Raw genomic sequence first — 13796 nt, 5'->3', positions numbered from 1 at the left:
TTATTGCTGCTACTTTTCTGTAAGTTTGAAATTATTTCAAAGTAAAAACTGGATTTCTTTGATCTTATTGGATTTTTTAAATTTTTACTGGTATTTTAAAAACTTAGTCTTCTTTCACATCCTCCAAGCATATGGCATTGATGCTCACAGAGCAGCTGCTCAATAAACTCTCATTCTATTAAGAGCAAATCTTCCAGAGGCAAAAGCAAGATTTAAAATGTTTTAAATTTCAGTTCCTAGATGTAGCTCACTGTATTACTTGACTTTTATGACTTTCAGATGAAGCCTATAACTAGAATAGACACCATTTTACAAGGAATCCTATTCCTACCTCACTCAAAGCTAAAAGGCAGAAACTGATTTGGAACTGAAATACGTTAACAGGAGCAAATGATTCAACGTCAGTATTCCCCAAAGGGAGCTGAACAGAATATACTCCTCCCAGAAAATCCTGGTCTTAATGATTATGAAAAAACTATATCCATACTCAAAATACCAGCAAGACTTTCATCAGTTTTGATATTGAACTTGGAAAATTAAATCAATTTTACCTAAACTCCAATGGACAATAATAATACAACATACGTATATGGTGTTATAATTAGGCTGCAAATCACTACCTTCAAGTAGGTCTGGAATTATGACCCATCCTAGGAGACAAGAAAACTGCGATTTCAAGATGTTTCCAAGATTGCCCAAGTAGCAGGTGGCAGAACGAGGGCTTGAACAAAGTTCTTTTGGCTCCAAGTCCCACTAATAATAATGTGACTCTTGCTTAGCTGATAAGTAACTCTCCCTAGTTGCTTTACTTCCTCACAAAGTTTCCTGAACTATCACCAGACTCAGTGTTGAGACAAATGCTTTGTTTTTTTTGAGGATCATACTACACAGAATCCCCAGTCTGGCTTTCTCGTTTCAAAGTGCACCTATGGCAAACAAGACAAAGGAAGCTGGCTATTCAACTCCTGATTCGTTCTGTTTTCACATTTTTTTTTTAACTTCTTAGAATAATCCATTCATTTTTGGTATGCTATCACCAGGTGGCAGGAAGATAATCACAGAAAAGTGAGGCTAAGGTAAAAAGCATACATTCTTTCTGAGCTTCAGGAGTGATTTTTTTTTTCAGGAGTGATTCTTAACTCCAGCCACCTACAATGTCACCCACAATCTATAATCAGAGATTTTTACACTTTAATTAAAAGATTCATAAAAACAGCTAATCTTAAAAAAAAAAAAAGCAAAGTCAAAATGTCGGCAAATTTTAAATAAAGTATAAACTTTAAATAAATCCCTTTACACAGCTTTTAAAAATACGTGTGTCTTTCACACGCATTAAATTTTCCTAGCCGGGTGCAGTGGCTCATGCTTGTAATCCCAGCACTTTGGGAAGCTAAGGCAGGTCGATTACCTGAGGTCAGGGGTTCAAGACCAGCCTGGCCAACATGGCAAATTCCTGTCGCTACTAAAAATACAAAAATTAGCCAGGTATGGTGGCACATTCTTGTAATCCCAGCTACTTGGGAGGCTGAGGCAGGTGAATAGTTTGAACCCGGATTGGGGAGGTTGCAGTGAGCCAAGATTGTACCAACGCACTCCAGCCTGGGTGACAGAGCAAGACTCCATCTCAAACAACAACAACAACAACAACAAACCTTCCTATAACTGTTCACTTTACATCTAAAACATAGGTGCTGATTAGAATATTAACCTTTATAATTCACCCTGATTGAACCTGCTGTTGAAACATCCAAAGTGGTTTATTTTCAAATGGTTTCAAGCTTCAAAACCTGGAATAATTCCTTGAGAAGTGGTCTCCTTTCACTTAATCCTCTGAGTCTCTCTTGGCTGTTTTGAGCCAGTTAAAGGCCCCTCTCATTTTCCAGCCTGGGGGTCCATTCTCTACTGCCCCATTCCCTGGAGAATGTCCTGGGTCAATGTCCACTCTTTTCACTTGCTCATGTGTGTTGTCTGCTGGAAACCAGAAAAGTCTTACTTTTCTCCACCTGGAGGAGGTTATTTCCCCTGCAGTTATCATGGTCCTGGGAGTAGAGGTGAACATCCGTCTTGTCTTAAATGGCTTACCTACACAACTGCATTCATTTCTCTTAAACAGTAGCCTCTTTGTAGGTTATCTTAGCAACATGTACTAAGTGGGTTCTCCAAAACTTGAAAGAGAAATTAAAGAAACAACATCCCTCAAAATAAAGCAAACAAAAAATGAAATGGTATAATAAGGGCGAAAAATAACTATCACTCCAGAGTTCAGTAACAAACTAAATGATAAATTTCAGTTGAGATCCATATTCAGAAATGAACCCTAGAGACTGTCCCATACAAATTTAATTATAAATGTTATCTCTAAGTTCAGATAAGCAAGCTAAACAACCTCTGTCACACGGGAACTGGTGTTATTATCTGAGGAACACAGAGGGTGCGAGCTAAGTGGGGTGCTTGAAGCAGACCACCTGGGACTCAACCCGGGCTCCACTGTCTACTTGGCTAACTTCTTTGTGCCTCATCTCCTCATCTGTAAAACAGTAATACTGAATTGTACCTACCTAGCATGGCCATTGTGCCAACTAAATGAGTCCATTAAACCAATTACAGCAGAGCCTGGCACACACGCTTTAAAGCACTCAGCAGATGGGACTGATAATTGTTATTGCTCGTCCTTTCTCCACTGTTCTAACTTACTATTCCTAAGTTTCAAAACCTGAAAAGTATAGCTGCTTTATTAGCCTAATTGAATCTGCAGGTAATTTCACTCAAATGATATATCAGCTGGTGGGACTGGCACACTCCCACGGCTTTTCCTAGTGTGGCAGGACTGATGGCGCTCATTTGCAGCGAGGTCTGTTCACAGTTTAGAGGGTCATGCTGCTTGTTACAGGGTCATCTGTTACATAAGAAACTTAGCACCCAGATTTCTTTTCTATAGGAACAGGTGCATTTGCATAGATCTCAACAACTGTGTGATTTCACTCTGAGTCAGCAGATGTGATTTTACAGAGGTTTGAATGCTGGGCTGGGTTTTAGAAGATACTGTGCATGAGAATGCATGGCCTCCCATTCTAATCCATGTGCTGGGCACAGCAGATGCGTTCTCAAGTGTGTCGCAGGTGCTAGGACTCTACAGGACACAAAATGGCAAAGTTAGGTGTGTGTCTGGGTGGGGGGTAGGGATGTTAAAAGAGGTATGCAGGTTAGAACTGTGGGAGCACACCTCTGTATCATCAGCTGCAATGATAACAGAGTGACACAGACAAACTCCTATCCTCCTCTTTCTTCAATGCACCTTCCATGGAGCTGCAGTGAACAGGAAAGATGGCCTGGACGCAGTTCCATCTCTTCTCCTTCCCTTGCAAGCTCCTTGGCAGGCGTGCTAATGAGTGTAATGAGTGGGAAAGCATTCAAGTGCACCCAGCAGGCAAAGAAATGGAAGCAAGGATTTAGAGAATTCGTTCCAATCGCTCACATTTTTATATCCAGGTATATACTGCTTTCAAAAAAAAAAAAAAAGCATGGCAATTTTCATATTTTCCTCATGACACAGATTGCAATTTCAAAGGTGCTTTACACAGATGCTTTGAAATTTAAGGGGCCGAGGGAAAAGGTCACGGATTGCTTTAAGAATCTGCTAAAAATTATAAGCCCTCTGACCCCTAGAAAACTGTATATGTGCATATATATTAACACTGACTACAAAGAAGTCATCAATCTCTTAAGGGCGTAGCATCATGTCCCTTGAGTGCAAGGGCCCAGCTTATGAATTTCTTCCCAACTGCATTTTGTCCATATTTTCAAAGGGCAGAGAATACAATATTATGGCTTTAAGTCTCTTTAATACACAGCTTTAGGACTATTTCAAGATCTGCAAATACAGAGATGCAGACAGTCTAAAAATCCTGAGAAAGACCCTTGTGTGGTTCTGTTTTTAGAATGAGGACTTAGAGCATACTTATTTTGATAATTTGCACCTGTTTCATCATTCCATACCTCTCGGAGAGTTTTCTTTCCTAAAGGGCCATATTTCTAAGAAGAAGGGGTGGCTAGGACTTGCCTGGTATATAGGGTGTGGAGTAGGTGCTGGAGCCAGCCAGCTACACCTCTGCTCAAAGAAGGAAGAGGGATGAAGTATCTCAATGGGGCACCTGCACCTGGCCACCAGGGGAGGGAGACATGGCTAAGAATGGCCAAAAGACTACAGCCAAATGTTTGAACATCTTTTTTAAATTTAGTGTTATCAAGTTTATCCTCTTTCTTGGAGCATCAGAAGAACATGTAGACTCTACTGGACCCAAAACAACAAATGGGAAGAGTCGAGTGTGGAGACAGAGAGCCTCATGGAAAACAATTATGTGTTTATTCAAATGGAACTGAGCTACAAGAGAAAAAGAGTAATTTGGGGGTGAGGGTAGAGAAAGGAAAGGATTCAAAATTATAAAGAAGTGGTTTTCGCTTGGACTTGCTGGGTGATGTTTGATATGTTGTTGTTCACACACATCATCTCATGAACAATAGTGGTCTAGGGCTCCTGGAAAAATATTTGGGACAGTGGACAAATACTGAGTGATGCTTGTCCAATTACAAACCAAACTGATTCTTGTCCAATTACAAACCAAACTAAGCATAAGTACACTGCAACATTCTTCCAAGTATCTATAAAGCACATGAGCCATTTTCATCCATCACAGACAGTTATTTCAGCTCTTTACACTGTACAGTCATTATGAAAAACACAGGGAGACAGCTTCACTTACATGGTTAATGAAGAGACTCTTGCGTTTTTCTCTCACTGTGAAAACAAAAGATGCAACAGAAATGTTATATGCCTGCATGCCAACCCCTGGCAGGTGGCTGAGGACTGGGCCTCTGTGTCATGGTCCCGTCCTTCCACCAACCAACATACCCACTTGCTCATTTATCAAACATAAGAATACGGGACCTGCACAAATGCAGATCTGAATGAATTTGGCTCACAGAGGGAAATATACATCCATTTAAACAACAGCACCCTAACAAAAGAACTGCAGCTGAAATCAATTAAGGGGTAACCGATTTCCATTAACTGAATAAAAAAGTAATTAGTAACCCTCATAAAACTCATATGCATCTATTAGTTCAACATAATTAACAAATGATAGGACTATTTATTCCCAACCCTACCAGACCCATAAAGCTCCACAGTATATAAGGGAAATATAAATAACAACAATATCTAGAAAGCATTGAGATTCAGGAAGACGATGTACATCAGCGGCATTACTTATCATGGAAACCCATTATTCTCCATGCTGGGTGCTGGTGAATACAGCTGGGCTTCTGTCTGGGAGGCCCCTGGAGCTCCTTGTGGCACCCACCCCCAACCCCATAAGGCTGACAGAGGTCACCATAATTGATACTGCTCTAACAAGGTGGCTTCTCACACTGCACGCATGGCCTGTGCTGAGCAGCTCAGCCTCCAGTGTCCCCAGATACCAATGCTTCTCAGAATGGGAGCCTGCATCCCCAGAGAGGTAGAAGGGTCAGTCACAGGGAACACGAAGAGCTTGTAATAACCTAGTATCACTGAACTTTGCATTTTCTTTTCTGAAGGCTCATTTTGTGGGTATAGATGCATCCATCAACCCATTTATTTGTTACTGTAAAAGACATGAAGAATAGGTTTCATTCAAGGAGATAACATCCTAGGTCCCCAGGAATCAACAATGTTATCTTGGGGTACCCTAAAACAGCAGTGTACAAAAGATAGAAGAAGGTTTTCTCCTTACAGTCTATGCCCCTGCAAAGAAGATTCACTACTGTTTTCAAAAGCCTTCCTGCTGATCTGTTGGAGGGACTATGGAACTGTTTTTCCATCACTCATACGCTGTTCTTAGACTCACAAAAAAACACTTCTCTTTTCCTTAGAAGTCTTGTCCTCTCTGGAATGAATGCTGCCTTCCACCCTTGATATCTCAAAGATAACAAAAGCAAAAATGCAAAAGCAAAAATTAGTCTGAGGATACTGTTGAGTGCTTTAAAAAGAGAGACTGACACATAGAAGGTAGCTCCATCAAGCCATCAGATGGACCCATGTGCAGTCGATCAGCCCCCTGCTGTCACGGGACAGGGAACCCTGGCCATGCATGAGGCCAGACTAGCACACACAGAGCATGAGTGCACAGACAGCAGTAACAAACTGGTCTGCTATGCACAGCATGGAGGCAGAGGGATTACATTTTACCTGACTCCAAGGAAGAATCCACATGAAAACCACAGCCAAACAAACAGGATGGTCTGGCTGGAAGCTCTGGGTTTTAACTTCCTGGCATACATACATACATATATAGAACGTGTGCATGCACTTGTGTGTGTTTTCTTTAAATTAATTCATACTAAACTATTATACATGTAGCCAAGGATGGGGATATGATGATAATTCTATGGTGATTTCCCACTGACTGAAAGGATCCGGAAACCCTTTCTACATGGGCCACAGAACTGACAGGGTTCCCGCTATATTCTGAGATGACACTTAACCCTTCTCAGAGCATCCCAGTGAAAGGTTTGTGCAAAAGAGACTTGTGTCTCCCAACTGTGGGAACCACCGCCCATACTAAGGTCACCTCAACACCCTACATCAGCCCCTGCCTTCAGCAAATGAAAGATATCCATGCCTCAAAAAATACCAGCACTTCCTATAGGGGTACTATTGAGATTAGGAATTATTCACACGTAGAAGTAATGGCTGAGATGCATAACCTTCAATAGTTCTGATTATAAGTCCGACCAAGAAAGCTGATATGGTTTGGCTGTGTCCCCACCCAAATCTCATCTTGAATTCCCACATGTTGTGGGAGGGACCTGGTGGGAGGTAACTGAATCATGGGGGCAGGTCTTTCCCATGCTGTTCTCATGATAGTGAATAAGTCTCATGAGAGCTGATGATTGTAAAAACAGGAGTTTCTCTGCACAAGCCCTCTTCTCTTGTCTGCCGCGATGTGAGACGTGCCTGACGTACCTTCCACCACGACTGTGACGCCTCCCCAGCTATGTGGAACTGTAAGTCCCTTAAACCTCTTTTGTAAACTGCCCAGTCTGGGGTATGTCTTTTTCAGCAGTGTGAAAACAGACTAATACAAAAGCTTTCAAACAAACAAACAAAAAAAAACTACAGCAGACACAGAAGAATATTACAAACACATATGCCATTTTTGTCCACCACCTACAAGGATCAATCTCAGGGAGGAATCAGGCCATTTTCATGAACTCCAACTGGCTGCAATCAGAATGGTGAAGAAAAACGAAAGTTCACTAAGACTATTACAGAACACCTGAGGATAAGCTATCTGAATCTATTACAGAATCTCTCAGGCATTCACTGCTTCTATTCTATGCAAATGAACACCTACACACTACCCTATTTCCTCAGAGCAACCTGGGGCTCCTGGGGCCTGAGTCAGGTGCCACTTTCCTGTATGGTTTTGTAACGCTCCTCCTAAGATAAGAGGGCCTTCAGCAGATGAAGTCTGCACAGTTTCTGAGAAGATTTTCCACACACGCACCCCTATGGCTGACTTGCTTTTGGAGTGTCTTCCGCACCCCCAAACCAACAACCTGTCCCTACATAGATGGGAAGAATTCCTGATATCCACGTTGGACCAGGTGACCCATTACTCTGACCATCCTGCCTGGATTGGGGGGACACTCTACCCTCTCTAGGCTAACTCCTTCTCCTGGGAATCTGGAGTTGGGACATACTCAAAAGGCTCTGCTCAACCTTAACTGAGGGTATGATGTGTAAACTTCAGACTGGGGTGGGGCTCCGCTGGTGCAGGAAAGAGTGAAGCAGCAGATCTGACTGCCATCCTTAAAGGGCCTGTTGCAAGGCTGGCCCTTGGCTGGTATCTGGGAACTTGGATTTAGGAGGGTTCCTTCCCATCATTCCCTAACTGGTAAGAGTGGCTCACTGTGCCTAAGCTGTCTGAACAAACAATATGCTCTATGCCGCACACAGTATGCTTTATTTCCTTCTGGGAGTCTGGAACTTTGGTACTTAACAGGCAGAGCCTTCTTACATGAGTGGTCCTCCATAAAAATCCCGGGTGCTGGGTCCCTACCCAGGAGTTTCCCTGGCTGACAACATTCCACAGGTGTTTTCACAACTCATTTGTGAATGGGGGGATGAAGTGCAACCTGTGTGGCTCCATGGGAGAGGACTCACCCCATGCACCTCTTCCCTGTACTGAGTTTGCCTCATGTGTTTGCATTGTAATAAGTTACAGTCATGAGTGTGATTGTATTTTGTGTCTTATGATTCCTGGACCCCCATACAGCAGTGGTGTCCCTCTGCCATGCAGAGAAACACGGCAGAGGGAGATGGGCAGAAGGCAGGTGCTGCCTTAGTCCTAACGGATTTTAGTACCCAGTTCCACCAATTCATGAGCTATCTGAGATACCCTGAGTGCCCTTAAAATTACTCCGTTTCCCCTAAGCTAGCAGGAGCACAACCAAGACATTACCACAGGGGGAATAAGATAAGTAGAATCTTTTTTTTTTTTTTTTTTTTTTTTGTTGAGACAGAGTGTCGCTCTGTTATCCAGGCTGGAGGGAAGTGAGCTAACTCACTCCACCTCCCAGGTTCAAGCAATTCTCCTGCCTCTCCTGCCTAAGTAGCTGAGAGTACAGGGATGCACCACCACACCCGGCTAATTTTTTGTATTTTTTAGTAGAGACAGGGTTTTGCCATGTTGGCCAGGCTGGTCTCGAACTCCTCACCTCAAGTGATCCACCTGCCTTGGCCTCCCAAAGTGCTGGGATCACAGGCGTGAACCACCACACCCAGTGATGAGCAGAATATTTTACAGTGGTGTATCACCTGAAAAGACTGACAGAATTGCCCAAATCTAAATCCGTCTTTAAAACAAATTTGAAACCACTGAGGCTGATGTGGGTACAGCTCTGAAATTCAAAATGCTTTAGCTATTTTATGTAATGGTATAAGCAATATGCCAACTCATTCCTAATAGCTGGTTTTAGTCATCTTTAACACTTCAATATTTTTGGTTACTATAACAATCAATCAAAATCTCTGGAGTTTTCTGAGTTAATGTTTAACTGAATTAACTAATAATTATGTTTTGCTTCTTTAGGGAAAACAGGCAATAAATTGATATGGATCATAAATTTTTTCTTTCCTGGGAGAGGAATAACAGCAATCTCCTTTGACACAATCTATGATAGTTAAGAGGATTTTTAATTGGCTACAGTGACAGTCCATAAAGATGTAAACAGAAAATGTACCAGAGGCTTTAAAAATAAGCCATCTAAAATCAGCAAAAACAATACAGTTGGCATTAAAAGTCTTCTCCTGATAAAACAGGGAGTGAAGAGAGTAAAAGGCAGTGTTTGCAATCTGAGGGACAAACAAAATTACACTTAAGTTGCTATGGGACACTCTCTTGCCACAATGTCACACAAGTGACTCTTTAAAATATAACTTTCAACCTAGTGCCTGATTATTAATGAGGATTTGTTAACAATCTAAACACCATTTCAGCTGATTCCTGTCATAGGCAGGCATTTAAAAGATTACCTTGGTTTCTCCTCTTCCATTTCCAATTTTTTTCTTTTTTAGAGATGAGATCTCACTATGTTGCCCAGGCTGGTATTGAACTCCTGGTCTCAAGCAATCCTCCTGTCTCAGCACCCCCCAAAGTTTTGAGATTACAGGTATGAGCTACTGCACATGACTCTCTTCTTCCATTTCTAAAATAGACTGACCTTCCAATGGCAAGTGTTAGCCACCACCAAGCCACAGGATGCTGGTACTAAAAAGGTCCTAAGATACCTAAGATACTCTTTCTTTGGCAAATGAGGGAAGAGCCCAAGCAGGCCAAGGAAGGGAGGGTCCAGAAGAAGAAGAGAGGAGACCCCGTGTAGGACCCCTTCCTCTATACACCCGCCCTCCAACAAGAGCATCACTGGTGTGCACAGGCACCCTTGGCATCTGCATAAAACGAGTCCCATTTAAAAACAGAATGACAATTAGAACCAGGTATGAACAAAGCTGTGCTATCCTACAAGGAAAATTTACTTAACTGATTAACTACTCTGGATGTGAAGGACGGGCAGGCCACACAAGAGGCAGGCTTCAACTAAAGAATGATAGAATTTTGTTTGCATATACGAAGCTGATTGCTGAGATAGCTCCACTGCAGATCACAAAGATCTGGTTGAAAAGAAAAGGTTTCACTTCCCTTTCCTTCTTCCTGTGGGTAGCATAGATCAGGCCTTGAACAATAAAATTAAAAGTTTACTATTAACTTTTCCTACAGTAAATTTGAGATTACCACACAGTTCCTACAGTTTTCAATAATTCAGTGAATTCACTCACTCACTCAATTCAAAACAACTGTTGAGCCCCTGTTCCGAGTGCACATGGAGGCTCCTGCCCTGCTGAGCTCCTGTCCTGACAGGGAGGTCGTCATGAACACAAACGGCCAGGACACAAAGTGCACTGTAGCAGGAACATCACCCACACTTTGGAGCTCAGAACAAAGCATCCTGGTGTGGCCATTTCCCTCCCAGGCACACCTCCTGTGCTGCAGGAAGGGAGCTTCCAATTAGACCTCTGGCCTGCTCTGAACTGTCCGGGACCTGCTCTTATTTCGAAAACTGGGCACAGAGCAACGTGACATTCTGTGCATTCAAAGTGAAATCTAAATAAGCAAAGCCAATGAAACAAAAATGAAAAGACACAGAAACATTTCTAAGATGTTGAGGGCACAGCCAGTCATGGAGAGGAGAAAATTCCAGGGAAGAGAATAGCAAGTAGACGAAGGAAGAAGGAGAAAATTATTCAAAGAACAAATATCCACCTAAGCTGCCAACTCACTTGAGAGGTTTTCTGTTTCTCACAGAGAATATCTAAGGCCAAAGGATTTCTTCAGAAGCACAGAAACTTCAACTAAGTGGCATCCATTTAAAACTTTCTGCTAATTAGAAAAGAAATGCATGCTTACTGCAGAAAATTTGGAAAATACAGAGCCATATAAAGAAGAAAATGCAACTGCAAATAAAAATTAAAAGCTTGCTTGGAAAACATAGAGATACATAAAACATACACACACACAGACTGAGTATCCTTATCACCCCTTATCTGAAATGCGTGGGTATCCCTTATCAACCCTTATCACCCCTTATCTGAAATGCGTGGGTATCCCTTATCAACCCTTATCACCCCTTATCTGAAATGCGTGGGTATCCCTTATCAACCCTTATCACCCCTTATCTGAAATGTGTGGGTATCCCTTATCAACCCTTATCACCCCTTATCTGAAATGCGTGGGTCCAGAAGTATTGTGGATTTAGGATATTTTCTATCAGATTTTGAAATTTTGCATTATTTGAGCATCTCAAATCCAAAAATCTGAAATCCAAAATGCTCCAATGAGTATTTCCTTTGAACATCAGATTGGTGCTCAGTAAGTTACAGATTCATCTTCGAGCATTTCAGATTTCAAATTTTCGAATTTGAGAGGCCCAACCTGTTTAATCCAACAATCCAGAGACAATCACTATTAATATTTTGACGTGCATCCTTTGAGTCTCTTTTGTGTGCATACAAAGCAAGCATGATGTATACTTTTGCATATGAATGTATTTGTATATAAATATGTGCAAGGATACATGTGCTCATATATGAACATGCCAACAGAAATATGCCCATTTTTCTATTGGTGTGTTAGCATTTTCACTGATTGTATAATAATTATTTAATACATAAAGGCATTAATCCTTTTTTCTATATATTGTGATATTTCCATCACTGATGATTTCATTGTTAGTGAAATCATCATTTTGACATGAGTTTTCATTTTTAGGCAATTTCCTCCATTGCTTCTACAAACTTACATGCCCCTTCCCCATTCTGACACTAAATATTCATGTATACTATTTCTAGATGATTATGATTGTATTTGTTACATTTACTCTACCACTAGTCATCAGAAATCTATCCTGACATATGGTGGAGGTGAGGTTATCATTTTATTTTTTAAGTGAGACTTAAAGTGCTGTGTATTCTATTATAATGAGCTGCTATCAAATGCTGGCTGATATAATTTCAGACCTGGCCACTTTCTGGTTTGCTTCCACGGTGTGTTGAAGCAACTCTTTCTTTAAAAAAAAAATCTTTATTTTTTTGTAGAAATCGGGGGGTCTCACTATGCTGTCCAGGCTGGTCTTGAACTCCTGGGCTCAAGCAATCCTCCCCACTCAGCCTCCCAAAATGCTGAGATTACAGGAGTGAGCCACTGTGCCTAGCTTGGAAGCAACTCTAACATGTGGGGGTCCACGATCTATCTTTATCAAGGAAACACAGAAAAAGATGGGACTGGGCACAGTAGTGCACAGATGCCACTCTCTACCCTTGTCCTGGTATCCATCCCTTCTCCTCCTGGTCAGGCCCAGTGTTCTGGTGCAAGGTGTCACAGTCAGCACACAGGAGCTGTCAGCACAGACAAGCTAGAAGATGGCACACACCCAAGTCAGGGAAGAAACTCAATCCAACTGAGCAAATGAGAACCTACACTCTAGGGTAAGGATTATATTTGCTGAGAACTTATGCTGTCTTACGTACAGGGCTCGGTGCTTTGATGGATTATGCATTTAGTCCTCCTGACAACCTCACAAAGATGCACTAACTCCATTTTACAGTGATAAAATTGAGATTCAGGGAAATCATGTGGAAATGGATCATATGCACCAAGATTATGTGGAGAGTGTTGGATCTACGCCTCTAGCTCAGGCAGTCTGATTCCAGAGGATCGCTATCTTCAGGCAGTCATTCATTCCAAGTAACTATTCTTATATGGTGACTGCATCAGATTATCCTGAAATTCAGCTGCCTCCCTAGATGTCACGGGGCAGCCAGCCAAAAACATAAGCCACGTAAGGTAAGCTATAAACACGGTAAGCTATGAAAAGTATTTACAAGGTTATCAGTCTGTGTCAACTGAAGGGGAAATGCAGGTGCTCAGAGTTTTTAAAAAAAGAATTGAAAAGTAAGTTTATGGCTACCAGCAGGCCGCAGGTGCTGTCTAACAGTAGACAAGGCTGTGGTAGGCAGGGCATCAAACTCCCCCAAGCCTGGGGGAATTATCCCTGCTAACCTCTATTCTGGATCTGTGCTCACTAAGCAATGTTCTGACTAGGAACAGGGCAGGTCAGGAGAGAGGATATGATAAAAGGTACTGAGAAAACTGACATTCTGGGTCTAAATGATTTCATCTGAGTTTGTGCTATGTCGGCAGCCTTCTCCACACTGGAAAGCCCAAGAGACGAAATACTGGAGTCAGGTGATGCTCCCAAGAAAAGTGAGCCACGGCACCCAAAGAGCGCCTCTTTTGTGCATCTGACTTACAGGGCAAGGCCTGGCCAAGAGACCTGACACCTGCCCTCCCATCCCCCATGCACCTCAAGAGAAGACTGCAGAGGGGAGAGGGGAGGGCTGGCCTGAGGGTGGCACGGTCATGCTGAGTTCTGACCCGGAATAGGAGAGCCCAAATACACCACCTGAGCCTAAAAAAACCTACATCCTCTTGTCCCTAAATAATGGATGTGTCGTTTTCTAACAAAGCTAGGGAATGTAGGAGAAGGTAAAGCTGCAACACAAAACAGAAAGCCACTACTCAGGGAAGACTGCCACCATGCCACGGCAAGTCTGCCCAGGGTGGGTCATGATGCCCTGCCTTCATTCCCCTATGCTTGTGAGTTTCTTCTATGTGCTAGCCACTGCAGAGACTGCGGAA

General features: G+C 42.3%; 1 protein-coding gene across 6 annotated transcripts in view; it reads right to left on the bottom strand.

Annotated features, from left to right (window-relative positions):
* CCNY (cyclin Y) overlaps positions 1-13796 on the bottom strand; it is a 299400-nt gene that overhangs the window by 61524 nt on the left and 224080 nt on the right. For 5 of the 6 annotated variants that reach the window (XM_055275153.2, XM_055275152.2, XM_055275151.2 and 2 more), the window contains one exon: positions 4761-4795. The exons of the other annotated variant lie outside the window; for it this stretch is intronic. In XM_055275153.2, the coding sequence (XP_055131128.1) occupies positions 4761-4795 (35 nt within the window). The remainder of the gene's footprint in view (positions 1-4760; positions 4796-13796) is intronic. 6 annotated transcript variants of the gene reach the window in all.

Source organism: Symphalangus syndactylus, chromosome 4, assembly GCF_028878055.3.
Source record: "Symphalangus syndactylus isolate Jambi chromosome 4, NHGRI_mSymSyn1-v2.1_pri, whole genome shotgun sequence".
In the NCBI taxonomy this organism is placed as follows: domain Eukaryota; kingdom Metazoa; phylum Chordata; class Mammalia; order Primates; family Hylobatidae; genus Symphalangus; species Symphalangus syndactylus.
This window is presented reverse-complemented; position numbering and strand designations above follow the sequence as displayed.